Source organism: Sinohyriopsis cumingii, chromosome 15 (genome assembly GCF_028554795.1).
Source record: "Sinohyriopsis cumingii isolate HCF-2022 chromosome 15, ASM2855479v2, whole genome shotgun sequence".
Classification (NCBI taxonomy): Eukaryota; Metazoa; Mollusca; class Bivalvia; order Unionida; family Unionidae; genus Sinohyriopsis; species Sinohyriopsis cumingii.
This window is the reverse complement of record NC_142975.1, coordinates 143905095-143929064: the sequence shown is the minus strand read 5'-3', so window position 1 is coordinate 143929064 and position 23970 is coordinate 143905095. Positions and strand designations below refer to the sequence as shown.

The 23970-nt window shown below is 34.9% G+C and overlaps 1 protein-coding gene across 2 annotated transcripts in view; it reads left to right on the top strand.

Moving 5' to 3' along the window:
- Positions 1–23970, top strand: part of LOC149782971 (CCR4-NOT transcription complex subunit 10-like) — a 70734-nt gene that overhangs the window by 12911 nt on the left and 33853 nt on the right. For both annotated transcript variants that reach the window (XM_089934533.1, XM_089934532.1), the window contains 6 exons: positions 12343–12493; positions 13102–13163; positions 14407–14544; positions 15226–15309; positions 18326–18578; positions 21328–21533. In XM_089934533.1, the coding sequence (XP_089790659.1) occupies positions 12343–12493; positions 13102–13163; positions 14407–14544; positions 15226–15309; positions 18326–18578; positions 21328–21533 (894 nt within the window). The remainder of the gene's footprint in view (positions 1–12342; positions 12494–13101; positions 13164–14406; positions 14545–15225; positions 15310–18325; positions 18579–21327; positions 21534–23970) is intronic.

Here is a 23970-nt window from a genome sequence, read left to right as displayed (position 1 = left end):
ACTTTGAAGAAAACAGAATAATTGGCCCAAAAACTGGTCACAAGATTAAACACTTTAACTTTTCAAGTGTTAAGGCAAGTAATGAATATTCTTTCTCAAAACATGAATAATAAATCTAGCTATGACACCGAAAAGATGCCCAGATGTTGGTCAATCCTCTGGAAAAACCTAACTGATACATGTTACTTGTCACATACACCAGGTATGGCCCTGCTTTCACTTTATGAATCTTACTCTGAGAAGAAAAAAAATTTCTTTTAAAGTTGTTTACTTGAACTTTTACTGGTTCTGAATCAAGGTCAGGAACTAGATCAGCATTAGATACAAAGTTTCTGTTATTAGTTGTTTACAAAAAACAGGTAAAACAGAACTGAACTGAATTTCTGGACAATGTAAAATCCAGTAAATAAAATTACATTACAATAATATTATGGAATAAAATTGTTTTTTAAAACTAACAAACAAACAATTAAATTAAATCAAAATATACATAACAAATCCATTACAATTTATATTTAAGACATCATTTATTTTCAGTAGTATGATAAGTCAAAAGGTTGTTTTACCTGGTGTATACAAATTTTGTGCTGTTCCCAATGAGTTTATTTGTATTTATTCACTTTTTTAAGACTGTTTGCTATTGTTCCTGTGATCAGCAACACTAAAATTGTCACTAGTGAAATTGTATTGCACTGTTAAATTTCGATCTATTATTAGATAGTTTCAGTAATTTTGGTTCAAATTTGTAAATTTATTTTATGCACTTATTTGTTTCTTCTATCTTTCATTACTAAAATGTCAATTAAATGCAAGAAATGCAGGTATTTTGAAGCCATGGGGGACAACCACAGGACATGCCTGGTCTGCAAGACATGCTTGTCTTCACACCCATGTCATGAAGCATGTGTGCAGTATGGTCAAATTACATTTTGTCCAGGATCTTGTAAAGGCTGCAAAAAAAAAGGCATGTTCTATGACATCTGAACAAGAAATGATAAACATTTATCTGAATTCGGAATCTTTAACCAGCTGTATGGGATATGTCAAGATCCTGCTTCCATCATGAAAATGCCCAAAACAATGCCTACAGAAGATCACTTTAGATTCAATTATTGCCAAGCCAAGTGATTTCGCTCAGGCTAAATGGGAAACACTTGTGATATGCTTTCTACCTCAAGCTCTGTCAGCTAGAATTAGATCAGTGAGTTGGACAAAACTAGGACCGATTTTAACACAAACTGGCAGCCCACAGGGCATATGTCCCTATACCCACCCATGCATGGAATTGAGAATGTTGAAACCAGGCAGGATTACCTTTTATACTGCAGGTTTTATCTTAATGACCATACACCAATCTGGCTGCCAGCAAACTGGTCTAGTCATCTGGACATCAGTGTAGAGTTTTGGCAGTCATGAATCTGTTATGCTGGACAGGAGAAAAGAAGGTTGATAGTTGCTACAGCAGTGTGATCATACACCCAGCAGACAACATGGCCAGACTGACCATATCTATGATGCATGACAAACTGGTATTAAAGTTGGATCTATCCGGTCCAGCTCAACTGACTGTACGGGACCAAGTTGAACCATGCTGCATGCTGGACATGACTTGGGTGGCACTACAAACATTACAAACATATTCAGCTGGTAGAACCTCTTGGTAACAATTTAGCATCATCATTGCCATATGGAATGCTATGCCACAGTATGCAGAGCATGCAAGAGGATAACAGTTCCCAGGTTGATGACGGTGGCAATGCAGATATGAGTGATCATTCTAGCTCAGCCATGGAAAGGATGGCACTTCAATTTCTGGTGACAATGAATGAGATGTGCAGAATTTTGCCTCTGCAGCAGCAGTCAGTTATGTGTGCAAATTGGGGCCTCAGTGGACATGGACATTGATGACAAACATCCATTTTTCAGAATTTTACCACATTCACCAAAGATTGCAGAAATTACCGGGTGTACTAATGTTTATTATTCAGATGTACCTAGCCTAGATAAGGATCTTACTGTTTTCAGATTCCACCTTAATTGGTTAAGAATGTCATGTCAGCTTCCACCTGAATTGGTTAAGAATGTCATGTCAGCTTCCACCTGAATTGGTTAAAAATGTCATGTCAGCTTCCACCTGAATTGGTTAAAAATGTCATGTCAGCTTCCACCTGAATTGATTAAGAATCTCATGTCAGATTCCACCTGAATTGATTAAGAATCTCATGTCAGATTCCACCTGAATTGATTAAGAATCTCATGTCAGCTTCCACCTGAATTGGTTAAGAATGTCATGTCAGATTCCACCTGAATTGATTAAGAATCTCATGTCAGCTTCCACCTGAATTGGTTAAGAATGTCATGTCAGATTCCACCTGAATTGGTTAAGAATGTCATGTCAGCTTCCACCTGAATTGATTAAGAATGTCATGTCAGCTTCCACCTGAATTGATTAAGAATCTCATGTCAGCTTCCACCTGAATTGGTTAAGAATGTCATGTCAGCTTCCACCTGAATTGATTAAGAATCTCATGTCAGATTCCACCTGAATTGGTTAAGAATGTCATGTCAGATTCCACCTGAATTGGTTAAGAATGTCATGTCAGCTTCCACCTGAATTGGTTAAGAATCTCATGTCAGCTTCCACCTGAATTGATTAAGAATCTCATGTCAGATTCCTCCTACTCATCCTTGCATCTCTTGTGGTATTTTGCATAGCTGAGAAGGTTAAACTGACCATGCATGGGAATTGGTATGCTGTAATGCAAACAAGTCAGTTGGGCTGCTAACCATATGATGTCAAACACCCTAACAACCTCTTGTAACCTCAGTATGATAAGAAGAGGTGTACACCTAGATTTTCTTCTAAATCCCACCATGCAGCAACCTTCTGCTTAGGAGTCAAATTATGGAGGTGAGAAAGCAAACAACCCAGGAGCTGCTTTTTCAGCTTTCCTTGAAATTCCCATCTCTGCCAGACCCCATCAAAGTCCCATCACCAGACTTCTTTCTTTTAGCCAGATTTGAATCAGCCTGTTTCAGACAAACATTTGGGTCATTGAAGGTATTTTGGAGGACTCCAGATCTCATTAATTCAGTTCCCTTTTTTCATGGTGTACTTTAATGATGGAGTTCCCAAGCAATTTCATGAAGGCAGTTGTCTTACAGAAGAAGTTGTCAAAAGACCAGACCCTCATGGTTTCTGTATCAGACCTTTTCTGGTTACAAAACCCATTGGAAAATTGAGACCTGTTATGCCCTTAAATAGACTGAATCAGTTTATTACTACCCAGAAATTCAAGATGGAGATGGTAAGGTCTATGCATCTGTCACATAAGAAATATGTGAGCAGTCCCAACCTGTCTGATGCGTATTTCCATATTCCAATTTACATGGTATCTCAGAATTACCTTTGCTTAGGCTACTTCAGGGTAGTCTACCAATTTTGTCTCCTGTCCATTTAACCTTGATCCCAGTCCTTGAGCCTTCAACAAGACTTCATCATATCCCATTCCTCTTTGATGGTAGTTTACCTGGACGATATACTGTAAAAAAAAACATTTGGTACATTCAGTTTTTGTTTGTGATATGGACAACCTTCTCTACTTTATTTGCTATTTAGGGTCAGTACGCAAGTCAGATTTTGTCCCTTTTCAGTATTTTCATTTAGATATGGCGCTTCTAACTCTTATCAGCCTATTTAATTTTCCTCCCAAATGCATTGACAGTATCATTAATGCATTGGAGATGGCATCTACCAGGACATTCATTTCAGCTATTATGCCAGCATAATGCTGTACATGCGTCCTCTGCAGATGACTGTTTTGGCACAGCGGTATCGAATCTGGGTTATTTATATCATCAGATTACAATCTTGAAACACTTTTATGCTCCAGTGGAAAACCTTTAAAAGACCTACAACTGGAAATCACAATCTGTTAAGATGCCAGTTTGTTGGGATGAGGGGCACATGAGTTACCTGATTTGGTGATGGTCAGCAGTTCATTGACACTACATGAGGAAGATGGTTGTGATAATGTCAGACAATCCAGTTGTAGTGACTTATTTCTTAAAACAGTGAGGGATGAAATCACCAGACCTTTGCATTACGATATGGTAGTACTTATGCTGGTGTACCTAATATCATATAAATATGCAAGTCTGATACAACCTGGATAGGTTTATTATCAAGACTGAGTCATCCTTCCATCGATCCTTCCATCGAGTCTGCACCCTATGGGGCTGACCAACACTAGACCTGTTCACAAGGATGCAGAACAACAAAGTGCCCACATTCGTCTGTCCATTCCCAGATGCTGAGGCATTTTCCATTGGTGCTATTTCAATCAGATATGGGCATATACCATTCCCTCTAGCGTTTCTGATACTGAAACCAATCCAGAAACTGAGAAACATGGACTGCAAAATAGTTAAAACAAATCCTGGGTCAGCAATCAGCTCGGTTGACTTTGATCATAACACAGGACAATTCTAGCCACCTCCTCACTGCAGAAGCTGCTACGGTTGCTGCTACTGCATCCATGTCTGGAGAAACTCCTTCTTCATGCCTGGCACCTGTCAGGGATGCCCTGCATAGAAAGGTTTTTACCACTTTGACTGTAGATACTCTTCCACTTGGAAGTCATACAAAGGAAAGTGATGTGTTTTCACTGACTGGTGTCACATTAATGTCACACAGGTCTCAGCCTCCACCCCACAAATTGGTTAACTTCTTTTTTACTATTTGACAGAAAGAAGCTAGAACTTATCAGTCAAGGGATACCTTTCCATCATCTTTTTTTTGTCCAATTTTGCAGGAAAGCAGTTCAAACCTGCAGATGCTTGCTGCTTGGCTAAAGTGGGATGTTAGGTCAGCATATACCTGAACTCTCACATATTAAGGAACAATGCATTAAGAATTGGTTCACAAAATGGAAGCAACAAGCAATTTCCACAAGTTTGGCCTTTGAATGTAATGTCGTACTTTTTACTTTGAAACACAGTGGAATCGGTTGGCATGCCCAGCCTGCTATTTTCAGCTTCTGTTTGAATGACATAGCTTAACAAGTTAGAGCTGAATATTGTCAGGTAACCTGTAGCTGCCCAGACAGTTTCAACACTCCATTCACGACAGCACAACCCCAGTCATGGACCTGACCTTGCAGTGTTTTGCTGGATTCACCATGGAAAACGTTTGAATGTAAGGCAATTACCAGGTATGGGATCTCAGTGGAATGACCCTAGATTGTATAGGAAAACACAATCTTCATTTGTACTAATCTTACATAAGGAGAAGTTCATCTGTCAGTAATCATCATGCTCTTACAGGGTGATGTAGGTTGAAGTTGAGTGCTCAAACATTACTTTCTCCTCTTACCTACTCACCTAATGTTAATGTGATCAAGTAATATATTTGACAGACAAAGGAATTTTGTTAGTAAAAACAATTTTCTCCAATAACACTTACCCAGTCACATTTATATAAAGGATTACTCTTTGCTACCTCTGAATCCAGCCCTCCCTGAAAGATGGAAAAATGTTTTTCTGTCTATATATCATTTACCATTATGTAGCAAATTGCACATTGTCCTGACAAGATTGGTCAGTGGCTCATTGGAATTTAGAATAAACACATTTGAATGACAGATGGTTGAATATAGGTGTAGTTTTGGGATTCCTCAGTTAACAGGTCAATAATAACAATAGATACTGTCTTTTTATGGCAATATATACAATATTTATTATTTCATTGACAATAGATACTATCTTTATTATGGCAATGGCAATAGATACTATCCTTATGGAAATGGCAATATATACTATATTATGGCAATGGCAATAAATACTATCTTTATTATGGTAATGGCAGTATATACTATATTATGTCAATGCCAAAAGATCTTTATTATGGCAATGGCAATAGATATTATAATATGGCAGTAGCAGTAGATATTGACTTTATTATGGCAGTGGCAATATATACAATATTATGGCAATGGCAATATATTCTATGTTATGGCAAAAGCTTTGATGAGGAGAAAATATAAATATATTAGTGTTAAATTCTGCAGAAAATTATATAATTATTGAATTTTGTTTAATTAACATCTTCCAAATTTATAGTTGTGTCAGCAATATACATTTAAAAAATTAACTTTAATGTGTAGTTATCACTAATGTCTGTCCATATTACATACTTTGAATCAGATATTTTTGAAAAGATCCAGTGATTTTGCTAGAAGATTTAGACATATTTATACTTTGAGACATGTTTTCAGTTAGTATATAAAGTATATTTAAATAAACACAGCTATAGAAAGATAGAAATTTGAGAAATGATAACTAGTGAGAGTTACTTTCATTCATCTTAGTGGCATTAAAGTGATGGGGGGGGGGCATTTTGAAATTTCTTGACAAAAACAAATTAGGAAACTGTTGTTTAATTCACTTTTATTTGTATGACAAAAATGTATCAGGTCTGGAAAAACTTCAAAATGTTTTGTCTGCTTACCCAGAATCAGGATTTTCATGCAATTATACAAAATCTGCTTATTTTGTGCTGATGGACAATGGATTTTTTCATGATTGATAAAGTATATAGGTCACTTCTAGTGTAAATTACCTGAAGTGGTATCTAAATGTAATAAATTAGGTTAAATCTCTGAATTATCTCCCCATAGAGCAGTCTGCATTATAATTTCACGCTTCCAATTCATTTTCAACAGCACAAAGACCTAATTACATCTCATTCTTTTTTTCCATAATCTTTTGTCACACTTGTGTAAAAGTCACCTCCCAATACAAATAATCATTAGAATCTATCCAATATTTTGAAGGACATACGATTTGTGTTCTGGAGTCTATGTTACTTTTACATACCCCAACAGTTTTATATGATGGCTGCATCATTAGCTTGTATAAACTGAACTGTTCATTGTTTTGTTAATTGACCTTTCATTATCCATATCTACTGTCTGCCTTGCCTTGAATTAATTTGTCTGTGAACTGTTCCCTGCCTGAATTATTTGAAGTTTGAATGGTTTAGACTAGGTGAAGATATTGAACAAAAGATAAAGAACCAAACACATTAACTTCAGACCAATCTAATGAGGTTACCTACTTTATTAATTTCATGGTTTTGCACAGAAGACTTTTCTAAATGATGAACCAAAATATAATTTTATCATCTTTGCTCTAGATTCCATAAATATTCTCAAATACTAAATGACTGTACAAGATAAAATAAGTACAGAGGTAAGCAGTGTCCCCACCCTCTTTTGTCACGTTTATATTTTGGCCTGGTTCATTGTAAACAATTAATTGAGGTTTGTATTAGATGGGAAATGTGGATTTGCCCTATAAAGTGAATTTGAGTGTATCCAAACTTTGTCCAGTATTATTATTTTCATGGTTTATGCTTAAAATATAATAAATAGCTCAACAAATATTTAGAAATGGGAGTTGACTCATGCATGGGTATTAAGTTCATTTTCCTGTAATTTATGCACTGCATCATTAAATTATTTTGCTTTTTAAACTGCATGTTTTATCTGTAAAGAAAAAAGTTCTTTTTCTGGCTCAACAGGTAATCCAGGCAAACTGTAAATGTTTTGACAAATATATACATGTAGTTCTTTGGATTTGACAGTCCATCTGCTTTTCATACTTATTTTTAGCCATTGATGTTTAACGCTGCAGTGGACAGCTTCTATTATTGTTTTGCAGTGTTATTTAGGATGTGTTTTTGTTAGTATTTTACTTACTCTTCAGATACTGTGATGAGTAAATATGTCTCGTAACTTAAAAATGTTTGAAAAAATATTTCTTGGTAGCTGCCTGTCAGATCAAAGTGACAGAGTATATTTTGTCATTATAATTATCCATTCCTCTGTTCATACATACAGCACACTGTCCCTATTTCTGCCATGTACATCTGTTTCCATGCTTGCCAACATTTATAATGTGTACTAGTAATATATATTATATTTAACTTTTTAGTACCTATACATTGAGTACTCCCTCACTATAAGATACCTTGGTATACGGCAGTCCCTTTTATAAAGTGGGTATGATCTATTACATATAAAATACCTCACTATAAGGTGATCTCATCTATAGGGTTGTTCCTTTGTTATAGTGAGGGACTACTGTACCATTTTACCATGAATAACTTGCTCTTATTGGCAGTCTGCTGTTGTAAAATCACTTTTCATTGTCTAACACAAAATGACTTGATCATTATGATTTCATTGATATGATGTCACTTTTTACCAACATGACTGTCGCATTGTGAACATTGGGAGAGATTAGATATACAATAACATGGTTGCCATAGTTGTAAATTCTGCTTATTAGATAAAGGAAAAATAATTATTGTATAATTTTAGTAATTGCAATAACAGTCCTGAGAAAGAAAATGATGAAGTCAGCTTGAAGCATATAAAACATTTGGAAATCTTTGGCAATATATAAACTGTTGTAAATTAGATGTGCAAGCTTTCTATTGTGGAAAGTCAACGTGATCTCAATAGTTGTGTTATACTAAAAAATTAACTTGACAATGTATCATTTTCTTTGTATATTTAAGACAAAGAGTTTATTATTAAGGCTGAAATGTTTAACAAAATTTCTCAGCATTTTTGCAGTTGATGGTAATTGAAATGGTGTAATTTAACCAAATCAGTTGAAAACTCGGCCTTTCTCCCTGTTGCATGATAGGCTTAGGCTTACAGCTGTTTGTATGGAAGCCATTTACAGTGTGAATGCTGTATCTTGTTAATTCATTAGCTTCCAATGTTTTCATTTTGCTGTATGTTATTTATCTCTTATTATAATATGAATTAGTTTACAAGACATGCCTTTATTCAGTATATGTAACCAATTTAGGTAAAACATACTTAGCATTATCGTGATATTCTTTCATACTGATTCAAATATCTACCTGATGGAAACTTGATAATGCAACTGGACATACTAGGTGGAGTGCCTATTGGCCAGATGTGTCAGGTGTATGTTTGTTTACATGGTTACTGAGTTTTGTAAATGTTTATAGTCAGTAAAGTAAACTAGCGCTATTTAAACATGCATTGTATATGCAATTAGTCACTGGATACATCTCCCAGTAGGTGTCTGTGTAATGAGTCATACATGGGGATAAAGAAATACATGTGAGCCAAGAAATATTTTGGTGATTTTGATTGCTTGGAGCCATAGCTGAGTAAAAAAAAAATAATCAAATTTTGAAAGTTAAAACTCTCAAAAATTTGAACGTCATTCTAACAGTAGATAGTATAGACCCAGTTCCGCTGGTGCATTGTCTTAGCCCATGCTCTTTGCAGCTGGATGTATATTGTATGCAATAACGTTGTTGCTTCCTCTTTGTAACTGTTGTAGCAACCGTAACAGTGACTCTCATTATAAGTGAGGGACCCTGCACCGAGAGATATGAAAATGACTTGGTACAATAAAGCCTAAAAATATTTAACATTGCAAAACCAGATTATAAATGGTTGACATGAATCAGAAATAAATATAAAGTGAAATTTTTTATAAAATTTAGCAAACAAAATTGGATCAGTATAGTGGAATCCATGACAGTATATATATTGTAAGAGTGAAATTGGTATAAAGAGGGGGTTTTATGGTGAGAAACTACTGGTATTGTACAAAGAAACAGATGTCAGTTTGGTTCCTCTTCTTGTGCATTTGTTTCTTCCGGGGTTATCTTGGGTTCTTCCTTCAACAGAGATAATGGCTGCCATGTATAGCCTATCATGTGCTGAAAAATGGTGTTACACCCACAACAAGAATAGTAAAATAATGATCCAGTTATTTTATTTTCATCATAGGCATCAAACTTTATAAGCAATTAATTTTCTTGATTCAAGCTGAATGAAAATATGTTACTGTGACCTATGTTGATAAAATAATTAGTGATAAAATGTATGTTGCTGTGACCTATCTTCATAAAATGAGAAGTCATTTTTCTGATTTGCATATCTTTACCAATCTGCTGTACTATTCCTGTTTTGTTTTTTAAAGCATAGGTTAGGGAGACATTTAATAATACAAAAATGCTGTTATATGTATAATTCCTACATGCACCAGAACTGCTCCAGTGGCCTAGTGGTTAGAGCATCTGCCTCGAATGCAGGAGGTCGTGTGTTCTGATCCTAGTGAAGTCACACTGAACTTATAAATATGGTACATGCAGCTGCCTCGCTTGGCGCTCAGCGTTAAGGTGTTAGTGGTAGGACTGGTCGGCCTGGTTTCACCAAAATGTGACTGGGTGGTACATGACGCTATATGTCTGCGACATGATGCCCCGGTGCTAGGCATCACTATAAACTGCCACACTGCAGACATCGTAGCAATATGACTGAAAAATTGTTAAAGCTACGTTAAAAATCCAAATCACACACACGCACACACACCTATATGCACCAGTATTATGTATAATAATATAATGATAATCCTGGATCTTTACATATTTGCACTCTCAAAACTTTCCTTTAAATTTAAATTTAAAATGCTATTTGACTTGAATAAATTCCTATCATACAATTTTTTTCAGTGTCGGTACTGTCCTTGAATTTAAAATGCAGTTTGACTTGAATTAATTCCTGTCACAGACTTTCATCCTTTAGGCAAAGTAGTCTATGGGTTTTTTATTTATGCCTCACCATATCTGCGGAGGGAAGCTGGAGGCATATAGTGTTTCATGTTTAACCATTCTGTCCTGTCCGATAATAACAGGACTGCATTGATTGAAACATGTTTAATATCAATCTGATTAAGATATGGGACAAGTTTAATATCAATCTGATTAAGATATGGGACAAGTTTAATATCAATCTGATTAAGATATGGGACATGTTTAATATCAATCTGATTAAGATATGGGACATGTTTAATATCAATCTGATTAAGATATGGGACAAGTGTAATATCAGTCTGATTAAGATATGGGACATGTTTAATATCAATCTGATTAAGATATGGGACAAGTTTAATATCAATCTGATTAAGATATGGGACAAGTTTAATATCAATCTGATTAAGATATGGGACATGTTTAATATCAATCTGATTAAGATATGGGACAAGTTTAATATCAATCTAAGATATGGGACAAGTTTAATATCAGTCTGATTAAGATATGGGACATGTTTAATATCAATCTGATTAAGATATGGGACAAGTTTAATATCAGTCTGATTAAGATATGGGACATGTTTAGTATCAATCTGATTAAGATATGGGACAAGTTTAATATCAATCTGATTAAGATATGGGACATGTTTAATATCAATCTGATTAAGATATGGGACAAGTTAAATATCAATCTGATTAAGATATGGGACAAGTTTAATATCAATCTGATTAAGATATGGGACAAGTTTAATATCAATCTAAGATATGGGACAAGTTTAATATCAGTCTGATTAAGATATTTGACAAGTTTAATTTCAGTCGTATTAAAATCGGATCTTCTGTATTATTCTGTTACAGCTAGAGAAAGAGGAGCATGTCAGAGGATCAAATTTTAAACAGATTGATTCCATTTTTGCCAGCTTCTGACAAAATTGTACAGAATTGTAGCCTCTGTTTGAAGTTAAACTTTGACATTCTCTTGTACTAAATTGGTTGGGGATACATATCTGTCCAGCCAATTTGAATAAGTGTTGTATATACATGTACAAGATTCTTTCTTCTTTTTGCTCTTTCTTTGCTACGATTAATCATGGTAGCTTTTTAAAAGGTTGATTGAAATAATGAATTTATTCAAATATTTTGATTCACTTCTTCATTTAATAGAATGAAATGATCAAATAGAATATTATCCTTAAATTTTTTACAAAACCCCTTTTTATTCCAACTGTATAATTTGCCACCTTTTTTTGTAAGAATGTTGTTGTCAAAATTTCTTTTGATGCAGTTTGTAATTGCATTAGATGTTATTGATCATTATGTTCAGTCACATTATCTATAATTTTATAATCACATGACCATGAACTGAAGCACTCTTCTGTGTTTGAAGGGGTGTTTAACCTACTGCATAGCATTTATAAAATTTATAATTGTTAATATTGAGAAAATAGTTAGAAATTAAACCAAATGTCTTCACTTTTGAGAAGAGTTACTCAGCCCCTTTGATAACGTCTCTTCCATAATGGTAGGATGCATCAGTGGTATTTTCAGCAACATCAGCTGAAAATGTTTGATTGGTGTTGTTGTCTTTAACATATTTTTGGTTTGAAGGCATACACAATATATTATTGCATGGTATGAAGGTTAAAACCTTGCTATTAAATGTTTTGTACGAAATTTGATGCGATTTTTCAGGCTCATGTGAACTTGGAAAGTGGTGAGAGTTTGGAAGATGTGGATCACAGTGTGCTGTACTACAACCAGGCCATCATTCTGCACCACCTCCGTCAGTACAAGGCTGCACTCTCTATCCTCAACAGGCTCTTTCAGTTCATTGAACCGCTAGGTGGGTTTTTCACCACATGTTTAATTCTTTGAAAGCTAATGTTAAAAGTTTTACCGGTATATTAAAAATTAAGAAAAAGACATTTTTACAGTAAAACAGGTGTTGGTGTAATATTTACCCTAATTTATGTAATTATTTGTTTAAAAAATAGTACAAAATGTAATGTGTAAAAAGAAATGAATATCATTTATGGGTAATGACAGCATACCAAAAAATAAGAACCTGACACTAATCCGGACTGTGGATCATGATGATCATTTGTCCTGAATTAGCATGACTCTGACCAAATTGTACTTAAGTGGTGTCCTATGCCAATATTATACGTTGTCTGAAATTGCTTGCACATGTGTATCTTGCATTGGGAACCACATTTTGAGTGACTAATGCCAAATTCAGCAGCTGATAAATTATGACATGGACAATGGTATCAAATCATCGCACCTTTATTCCGACAAATTCAGATTGTCACATGATATGATTTTAATTGCGTGAATGTTATGTTGGCACTTCGTAAAATTGAGAGAGGGGTGGGGATCAGTTCCAATCCAGCTTCATGGCATTTTGGTAAATATATTTTGCTTTTAAATATTGCCTTTCTTACCTTGTAGATGAGTCTCTGGGAAGAAAGGTCTTACTTCTTCTTGTGGAGCTTTATCTGTGCACATACCAAGTAAGTATAAACTGTACTGTCACTGTTTCATACCTGCCATATCACAGTGTGTCTCACAAAAGCATTATTTTCAGGTCCAAAACCCAGTGATAATTCATGTTCATAATTTTTAAAAATAACTTATTTAAAGAGAGAACGAGATGGCAGATCTCTGACCGACCAATCAAAGATCAGAGTTTTGAGTTTGAGAGGGTGAGTTGGTGATAATCTTAGTACTTAAACTTGATTTTTTTCAATTTAGACAGAACAGACCTCAGGTGAGAGTAAGCCCAGGTTTCATTGATCTTACATCAGGGTGACCAAAGTAGACTTGAAAGGGTAGCGGGGATCAGCAAATGGGGGCAGTGGTGGGTACAAATAATTATATAATCAGACAGCCAAACATGAGCTTGCCCAATGGATTAGGACACCTTGATAGAAGTTACTACTGTATATAACATACAATTTTAACTACTTGTAACTTTAACCTTTTCAGCAAATTTTCACAATATACCATTTTTTGTTGTAAATTTTTACATCCTTGGATTTTGGTCACTATTATTTTTCTCAACAATGCTTTTTATGCCCCCTAAGTTTTTAAATAGTCATGTTTGGTAATAAATATCTGAATTATTTGGTTTTACATAATATATGGCTGTTTTATTTGCCAGTGGATTTATTTTGATATGCAAGATCAAAGAGAGATTCACATCAGTTGCAGTGAAAAGTTCTGTTTTTAAATTGTTTTTCTAGAGAAAAAGCATTAGTTTTGCTAAAACAATAAGGATAAATTCATAAAACTGCTTCAACTACTCTGGTGGCCTGTGTGGTTAGAGCATCCACCTCAGATGCAGGAGGTCACAGGTTCGAACCCCAGCTGAATCTTAGCAAAGACTTATACAAATGTTTCTAGCAGCTGTCTCGCTTGGCGCTTAGCATTAAGATGGTAGTGTTAGGACTGGTCAGCCTGGTGTCAGAACCCTGTGAAGCCCCAGTGCTAGACATCACTATAAACTGCCACACTGCAGACATTGTAGTGATATGACTGAAATTTTTTGAAACTGTGTTAAAAATTCAAATCACACACAGACACACACACTTTGCATTTAAATTTTCTGGATAATCTTCAGTAATAATACTTGCATTGCAAGTCAGCAAAGAGACAGAAATTCCCGAATTTATGGAAGCAGTTTGATGGCTTTTCCATTTGATTAAAAGTACTATTAATATTTTTCTCTTCAATTTCTTCTTGATAATATTTCAGCCGGAGAAGGCATTAGGTATGCTGACTTATATGGAGAAGAATATCTTGAGTGGCCGAAGTATAAATGGAGAAAAGGAAGTTAAAGAAGAACAAATGACCGATGCTTCTATAGATATGTGGAAAGCAAGATTCAGTATTGTGAGTATAGTGCAGCTGTTTTGATCTAAAAGTATTTTTTGTAAAATGGGTTATAGTTGAAATGTGTTTTTTTTTATGCTGTGTCATACATGACAGCAACAATGTACATAACTAGGTCTATTCTTGCTCACACCCTTTATTAATTTTTCTGTTTTAAGACCTTTGACTATATAAACTTGAAGACGTTTGATCTCATGATTAGTTTTCATCGTCTTTTTGCTATGTACAATGCATTCTTGAACATACAAGAATAATTAAGCATTTTAAAGAAAATACCTCATGTATCAAATTCTGTAGCTGAACATTGGACCAGAATAAAACCACTATGCTTAGAAAAAAGGACTGTGATTAATTATCACCTATTTCGACTACAAGAACAGACTTAAATACTTAATAATGTTTACTTCCCTAGTTATTGTCAGCATGTTTTTTGTTTTTGTAATTTCATGATGTTTGGTTTTTGCATGTTTTTATTTGTTATCTAATATTGTAAAGATTATATGCTGTACTAAATCCACATTATTATTGATATTATTATTATTTTTATTTAAAGTTATTAGAAGATTGTCAGACAAATGTGTGTAAGATTTGTGAGTCTTGAATGTTTCCTATTAAGTGTTTGCCTATATACCACAAGTATTTGAGTTGCTGAATTACATAAGTATCATTATATCATTGCAGTTCAAGACAAGATGCCTGCTGATGATGAAATCTATGAAGTTATGCAAGAGAGAGATCAAGTCCCTGATGAACACTCAATTCACAGTACATAGTTTTAGACATTAATTTGCACACACACACACACACACACACCAGTGCCAACTTTTATATGAGGGTTGGAAGTATGTACAGCAAAACCCCACTATAAACAGGTAGTTGGGATCCACAATGGCCATGTTGTGTACTGATACACAATATAGCTTGAATGATCGAAAATTCTTTGAATGCATGTACATTGGAGGGGGGATAAACAAAACATACAGTAATAATTTTACTACCAGCCATTTTACTAAAATATTGGCAGGATTAAGATAGCCCTGTGCCACATTGAAAATTGTTGTGCAAAGATTATGGTCTGTAAGCTACAGGTTTCTGAAACTTAAGAGAATTATTTTTATAAGTTTGTCAACTTGGCTGTTTCATTTGTATCAGGGGAAAAGAGACATCTAATACAAACACCTGGGGGCCATGACATGACTGTTATATCAAAATTTATAATGGAGCTTGGTATAATGAGGTTGCTCAGTAGAGGTAAAGAAAGAAATGTTGATTGGGTGTTCTTGAGGTTTGAAACAGTCCAGACAATTTCAAGATCTATTTGCCAAGACAAACAATTACTTTGCCTGAAGATGTGTTTTGAATCTAATCCAAAACAGCAAAAATATAGAAGTATTGACAGTCTTAGAACTATAAGCAATACTGACAGAGAAATGATCATAGACCATTAATATGTGAACTTACTTTTTCATCTCCTGCATTTATTTTCAAACTTTTTATATATTACTGATATATGAACAAAAGGTATGTTTATAATAGAATTTACAGAGCTGATATTTGTTAGAGATGCAATAATTAATTCTAGTATGTCAGAAATACCGCCAGTTTGGATTGACTTTAGCATATGTCTTTGTGGCTGTGAGTCTCAGGCTTGGCCAGTGTGGTTATGTGAGAAAGCTGCCAGTAGCTGCCTGCTGGTCAGTGGTTCGTAACAGGGTTTTCCCCAGGTTCTTCTTCACCAGTTATACTAACTGCCATGTATAGCCTATCTTGTGCTGAGAAATGGTGATAAACCCAAAACAATAATATTTATCTCTGAGTAACAAATGATACCTTCCTAGAACATTGACAATGTGTTTATTCTGTACCCAAAAAATTGTTTTCACTGAGATAAATAAAGTGTATCGAATTGCCTCCTAATGCAAGGATGACAACTCTCCTGCTTATTTCAGCTAGAATCATTCTGGATTAGTCATTCTTTTCCCATGAAATGGTTGTTTAGCAGTAACAGCCGATATACATGCAGACTTGCCAGTTTGGGCTGAAATGATACACCTGTCCTATTTATCGATACAATAGATAATATGGTCTGTGATATGATACATTATCAATACACATAATGGTCTGTTCATCGTTAGAAGGTTTTGCAGCAATAGGTAGTGCCATTTTATATGTGTTGACATATTGGTTGTATTTCTAGTATGCAGATCACAAACAGAGATTGACTTAGCATCTGTTTATATGCCATTTTCACCTGTGACAAGATTACAAAAATACTTTGTAACTGAGTACCTCTTAGTTGTCGGTGATTTTAATTCATCCTTTTGGGTCATTTCAGGTTGCATGCCGTTTGTTTTGCATGAATGCTTTAAAAAACAGCTTTTAGCAGTTTCATGTCTTCACTTAAACTTGGAAGATGTTACGATGTTATTTTCAAAACAGAAGAACTAGTACAGTTTCCTCAAGCAAGTAAAATCTCATCTTGAACAAGAATGGGTGTGGGAGTGGGGATAAATGCCAGCAAAATCAATCACATTGTACTTCCTGCAAATGCAAAACAACTGCTGCTGCCACATGCATTTGTTTTTGTTAATGAAGAAGGAAAACTGTTGACAACACCCACTCCCCATCTATATAAAAAAATTAAAAATGTATGCAAGGTGACAAATTCATGCATTTTGAAATCTGCCCCCTCACAGGTTCTGTGCTGATTTTATTTATTTTGTCATCATGTTCAGTCACTTATTAAATATTTTCAGCATAAGAATAGATATTCCAAATTTTCTCCCCAGGTACGATTTAAGTACTTAACAGATTATTTAATAGCCTTTTTTATGCAAAGTTTCTCTTTTGCTTTGCCAATACTTTCTGTGTGTCATGCTGGGAATAAGCAACATTAAGTTCTGATTGGTGGTTATTGTTTTCACTGGACTGTAACAAACAATAACCACCAATCAGAATTCAACTCAATATATATTACTGCGTGACACACCGGAAGTGTAGTCATCAAAGTAGACAAGATACGAATCAACAGAGTAATACTTTTTCATGTACTCATGACTGCTGAATATTAAAGTAACTTGTATAAGATAAGTATTGTCTTGTATTGATTTTCCACGTCTTGTATCAATATGTGCATCAGTATGGCAAAAGTGTTGATGCATTGGTATATCAATGAATTATCTCACCCCTAATGTCAGTTTTGCTTGTATATACAACAGCTGTATGTCAATTAATTTGATCAGTCATTGGCTTTGAAACTCTGTCTTTGAAACATATTACATTCGTCAAATGCAAGGGTCACCTGGAGTTGTACATTCATATTGGGGAAAGGTAGCAACAGTTGTATTAACTCTGATTTGTTTGTATGACATTAAAATACAATTGTTGCTTTGTGCTAGGGTTCCAGAATAAGCCTATTTGGTTTGTAGCAGTGAAAATAAACAAAATTAAATGCTATTGAGTCACATATGTGGTACTTTCCATAAAAATGGCTTTGAGATACCAATATCCTTCATTTCGATATGTTAGCAGACATTATAGCTGACATTATGATGAAGACATTATAGCTGACAATATGACAAAGACTTATTATTTGTTAACATCCATTCATCCATCCATAACAAGTCTTAGATCCAATTTTATGATTTTCTTTGTGACAAAGGTTACTAGGAACTCTAATTGCTTGAAAGAAAACTGAAACTTGGATTTGCAATTTGCTACTTGCTACTGCTGGTTTCAACACTGTCGACACATGTTTAATAGTAGTAAAATTTTGTTTCAGAACATGTCCATGTTATTTTTGAAAAGTAACTTTGAGTACCTGCGTGGAAACTTGAAAAAAGCCATGAAGATGCTGGGATCAAGTCCACAGGTGTATACAGAGAAGGGAGAGTGTCTGACGGTCATGCACTACAACAATCTGGGCTGTATATACTTCCAGCTCCGGAAACACAACCTGGGTGCATTTTACTTCCGCAAAGCAATACTGGAGAATGAGAACATTGTGAAAGAAATGAAAAGAGGATCTGATCAGAGTAAAACATGATTTTCTTTTTTTAAATATCATACAAAATAATTTCAGACACACACACAAAGAGTTGGTGTCAATAAAGTTTGAACTATCATGTGAACTGCATCAGGAATGGATGGACATATGGCTGCATAGACACATGGATAGATAGATGGAGTTTTCTGTCCAAAGACAATATATCCTCAGAAATGCTACTAGAATCATTACTGTTGTCACCAAAATGACAAACTATAATTATTTTTATTCCAGACTTTAAAGATACTTTGAAATGATAGTTCCCAGTTTGTTATTAAGCTCTTTCATTACTCTTTCCAGTACGAAAAGAAAATTTCAACCTGAAAATAATATTGTTCAAGACTTGGGTCAAATCAGTGCATTTAAGCAACAGGAATTCTAATTCATACAAAAGTCGTTAGTTTTATTAAACACCTTTATTTTATACATATAATATATTCCGTAAAGTTCAAAATATAATATTAATCCAGTGTCCTGTAAGGCCAAGTGAACTTATGGTCCTGTCAGTTGACAATTGCTTGTTGCCACGCAGGAGTCCATTTTTTTTATCGCATTTCAATCAGAGTTCGAATATTGGATTATATCATCAAAACCTTGGACAATTTCATGAATGAATGAGATCCATGAATGCTAATAAGGTAATCTTCCATCTGATTAGCTGTTTTTTTACCACTCTGGAGGCCATATTTCTGATCCAAATTTAATTAAACTTGGAACAAATGCTTAGGGCTGTTCCATTTAAACATACATGGTACCCAGGGAAGGCAGTTTAAAAAAAATTGTATGCCAGGGTACTTTGATTTCATTGAGTTCATATTAAAATAAGAAGAAAATTCTATATTGCGCCTAGCGGTGAGTACCCCACATCAAAAGTTTCTTCCCTGGGTACCAGGTATGTTTTACTGGAACAGCCCTTATATCATTTACATCTTGGAGAAGTTCCATAATGAACAAGATCCACAGATACTGCTGAGGTGATTTTGCGTATGATTGGCTTAGCTTGTTACCCTGCTGGAAGCCATATTTCTGAGCTAATTTCAATCACACTTAAAACATGGGCTTATATCATCAGGATGTTGGATGTTTTCTTTAATGTATGAGATCCATGCATATTAACAAGGTAATCATGCATCTGATTGGTTCACGTTGTTGGCTTTCAGATTTCAGAAGAGTTTGATGATGAGCAAGATCCATGCATACTATGAGATGATCTCACATTTGATTGGCTGAGCTTGTTACCACTCTGGATATCATATGTCTGATCCAAGTGATCAGATTTGAAATATATGCAAATATTATATCAAGATCTTTGCAATGGATTGATAATGAGCAAGATGTTTGCATATTAATAAGGTGATCTTGAACCTGATGGTCTGAGCTTGTACCCACTCTTGAAGCCATATTTCTCACCTGCTTTTTATCATTATTTCACATGATGGTCTTTTAAGATCTTGGAAGATTGAATGATGAGCAAGATACTTTGTTTGTTGGTGTAATTTTGCATCTGGTTAATTGATCTTGTTACCACTCTGGAAACTTGGTGGATTGGTAGTTTTCCCCTGGGTATTCCAGGGTTCTTCCTCCATCAAATATACTGGCTGCCATGTTCACCATGTATAGCCTATAATATGCTGAAAAATATCATTTAACTCATAACAACAACAACAACAATCAGTCTGGAACTTGGAATATATGCATATATCTTGAAGAATAATTTAAATAATGACCATAATCCATGCTTTTTAATGAGGTGATCTTGCATCAGATTAGCTGAGTTTATTGACACTAGGGAAGTTATAAGTCTGAACCAATTTGATCAAAATAGGAATATGGGGTCATATTAACAAGACCTGAAATAATTACAAAAGAGAGCAGGATATTAATCGGTGGTTTTACTTGTGTTTGGCTGTACTTGTTGCCACTCTGGAAACTATTTGTGTGTGTGTGTGTGTGTGTGATTTGAATTTTTAACGTAGCTTTGACAATTTTTCAGTCATATCACTACGATGTCTGCATTGTGGCAGTTTATAGTGTTCTCTAGCACTGGGGTATCATGCCGCAGACATCGAGCCTTTATTATTACCACTCTTCGTGAACATGTAAATTATGATGGTTATGTGCCTTGTACAAAAAAAAGTGTGTACCTTTTTAAAAATATTACCTCAATTTGTAGGATTGCTTATATCATTGAAAATGAGTAACTCGTGAGTGCTTGATTCAATATGATAAAAATGTTTTCTTCTGATTCTTACTTTCAACTTTTTTCTTCTTGCATGCTGCACACATTGTAGGCCTACATGTCTTTTGTTTTGTATTTGTAATCATGTGTACCAGGTAGCAGAAAGCATTGAATGTGCTTCAATCAAAGTTTACATAACAGTCTGAAACACTCATATTTTGGTGGAACCCCATTATAAATACTTATTTTTTAGGGGCATTCAGATTATATGAAAGGCTTTCTTTTATTTGTGTCTAATAATGACAAAAGATTTAAAAAATTGCGAACTAGAGAAAACCAGTATTCAAAGGGTTTGTTTTTGTTGTCAAAAAAGTAGACAAACAGAATGAGCCTCTATAAAAGCAAAGTGAAAGACAAAGCATTGCACAGCAGTTGCAAAATATACATCAGTATGCTATAATATTAATAAGGGGTATGATTGTATATCATAAGCATTCATGTCACACAATGTTTCACTCCTTTGCTTATACATATATATTGGACATTTGTAACTTTTCAGGTGGAAGGTCTTTGTCTGGCAGGCCACTGCATTCTCTAGGTATGAGCCGCCATTTTGAATTGATGTACAACATGGGTGTCCAGCTGTTGCATTGTGGGAAGGCCCTACCATCATTTGACTGCCTTATTGAAGCTGTCCAGGTTTACCAGATTAACCCTCGATTGTGGCTGAGACTTGCAGAATGCTGCATTATGGCAGTTAGAGATGTAAGAATGATATTATTTTTACATTACTGCAGCCATGATATGGGACCACAACAGTTATTAGTTTGGATGTCCATCCTTACATTTATTCACAATGTTATTAACATCTAAGCTCTATATTCATGGCATATGATTTACTATTACACAATATGAATTTATTAGCCATTAAAGAGTTGGTATATCATTCATGTTAAACTGAAATAATAATTCTTACCAATCATTTCATATCTTTTGTTAAAATTACTTTAGTATGGATGCCATTCATAACTGTACCATGTATTCGAGCAACCCTCCCATCAAGTTGTTTTTTCATGTGGGTACAGGCACATTACTGTTTTTTATTTGTTTACTGCTTATTTCAATGCAAAGTATTCAGTATTTTGGTAACATGATATGTAAACATGTGGTGATTTCTTTGTGAGATACATTACTGAATCATATTACATGAGGAGTATATCCACTGTCTTGCAAATATTCAAATCCAGCCCTCCCTAGCTAAAGAAAGACATTCAACATGATTTTTAGCTTGTTTTTGCAACAGAAGTGTTAAAATAATCTCTTTGCCCAGGTGGAAGGCTGACTAGAGTGGTTTCCCCTTATAAGGCATGTCTATTGTCAATCTCTATATATACTTTGTACAAAACCTTGCAAATACCAATCTACTTTGTGCCTTTTTATCAATTAAGCAGTTCCTTGGAGTTTTCTTACCTCAGGAATTATGTATCATCTATTCTAAATCTCTTAATTATAGATGACTATTTATCTCATTAATTATCAAGTTTTGTCATATGATAAGCACATTTACATAATCTTTTTGGTTGCTGGATGTTATATGGTACTTACAGTTCAACTTGATATTCGGTTCTTTTGTTAGGTACATCAGTAAATGTCATGTAATTAATGTGTTATTCCGGTACTCGGTTCTTTTGTTAGATACATCAGTAAATGTAAAGTAATTAATGTGTTATTCTGGTACTTGGTTCTTTTGTTAGATACATCAGTAAATGTAAAGTAATTAATGTGTTATTCTGTATAATCAGATCATTTTCTCTGGAATTTTTCTTCATTCATTACATTCACATCACAGTAAGTTCAACACAATGCTTGACTGATTTCATCCACATATGCCATTGTCTTGCTCTATCTCTTTATAAGTTTCAACCAAATTGAGCAGAATTAAGAGTGGGGATACTGGCATTTTTTATTAGCTGAATATAATCATCCCACTTTTATTGATTGTAACAGGGTGCTATTCAGACCCTGACCAGTGCATATGCCAGCATGAGGATCAGTCGGTCACAGCCAAGCTATTGACCTAGGCAAATGAGAGAGAAAAAATAAGCAAAAGGATGATGATCCAATCAACATTTCTACAGAAAATTGCCTCTGTCATCAGTTTTCTGATGACTTAATCTTTGCTGGAGAAAAGCACTCCTAGCAAAAGAATATCCAGTGATCTTGGTTTTCCCAGATATACAGCTACATCCCTGCTGTCACCTCTCCTGTCAGCCCTGTGCTACTACAGCCAGTACATAGCATCATAGCACAATCTGTCAAGCCAGTGCTGTCATGGTACAGTTGCCCAACTGGATCAAATCATGGACGCTGCATGATCACAAATAGATGCCAGGACTGGAACCAGTCATCATTCCCTGGATAGCCAGGCACAACAGTTAATCGTGAACCACATCTGCTTCAGCTCTTATGTAGCCTTGATTTATGCCTTCAGCTACTGATACTGAGTACAGTGATCTTTTTTCCAAGTGTTCCTGACCCTAAGATGCAGACAGCATATGGCACCAGTTCCAGCTGTGTTTGCAACCTGGACACCAAGCATAACTGGCTTTGAATTCATTAAACCATTCCATACTGTCCAATGCTGACTGTGAGAGATTGTTCAGTTTTGTTAACAAATATAGAAGTGAATTCAGATCCAGGCTCAGTAACCCAGTTCTTTGTGCTCTACTGGTGTGCAAAACATTCATGGTCTCAGCTGGAACAAAGTATTTTAAAATGCAACAGTTGCTTTCGAAAGCTAAAAGTGCTACATATGAAAACTTGAAGCAGTAAAGGATGTCAAAAGACGAGAGGGGCAAATAAATCATTGTTTATTGAATTTTTAGCATGTTATTTGTGGATTCCTCTTTTTCTGCTTGGATTCCTCTTTTTGTCCACTTGGATTACACTTTTTCCTCGTCAGGGGTTGGCATGTATGCATTACAGATCACTTACATATCATCTCTGTGTTGATTCTAGTTTCCGTGGATTGGTGGTTATTACTGGGGTTTTCCTGGGTTCTTCCTCCACCAGATATACTAACTGCCATGTATAGCCTATCATATGCGGAAAAATGGTGTTAAACCAAAAACAACAAGAACAACAATACAAGTGCTGCAGATGTTAACCTTTTTGTGGCATGAAATGCATACCTAACCACAAC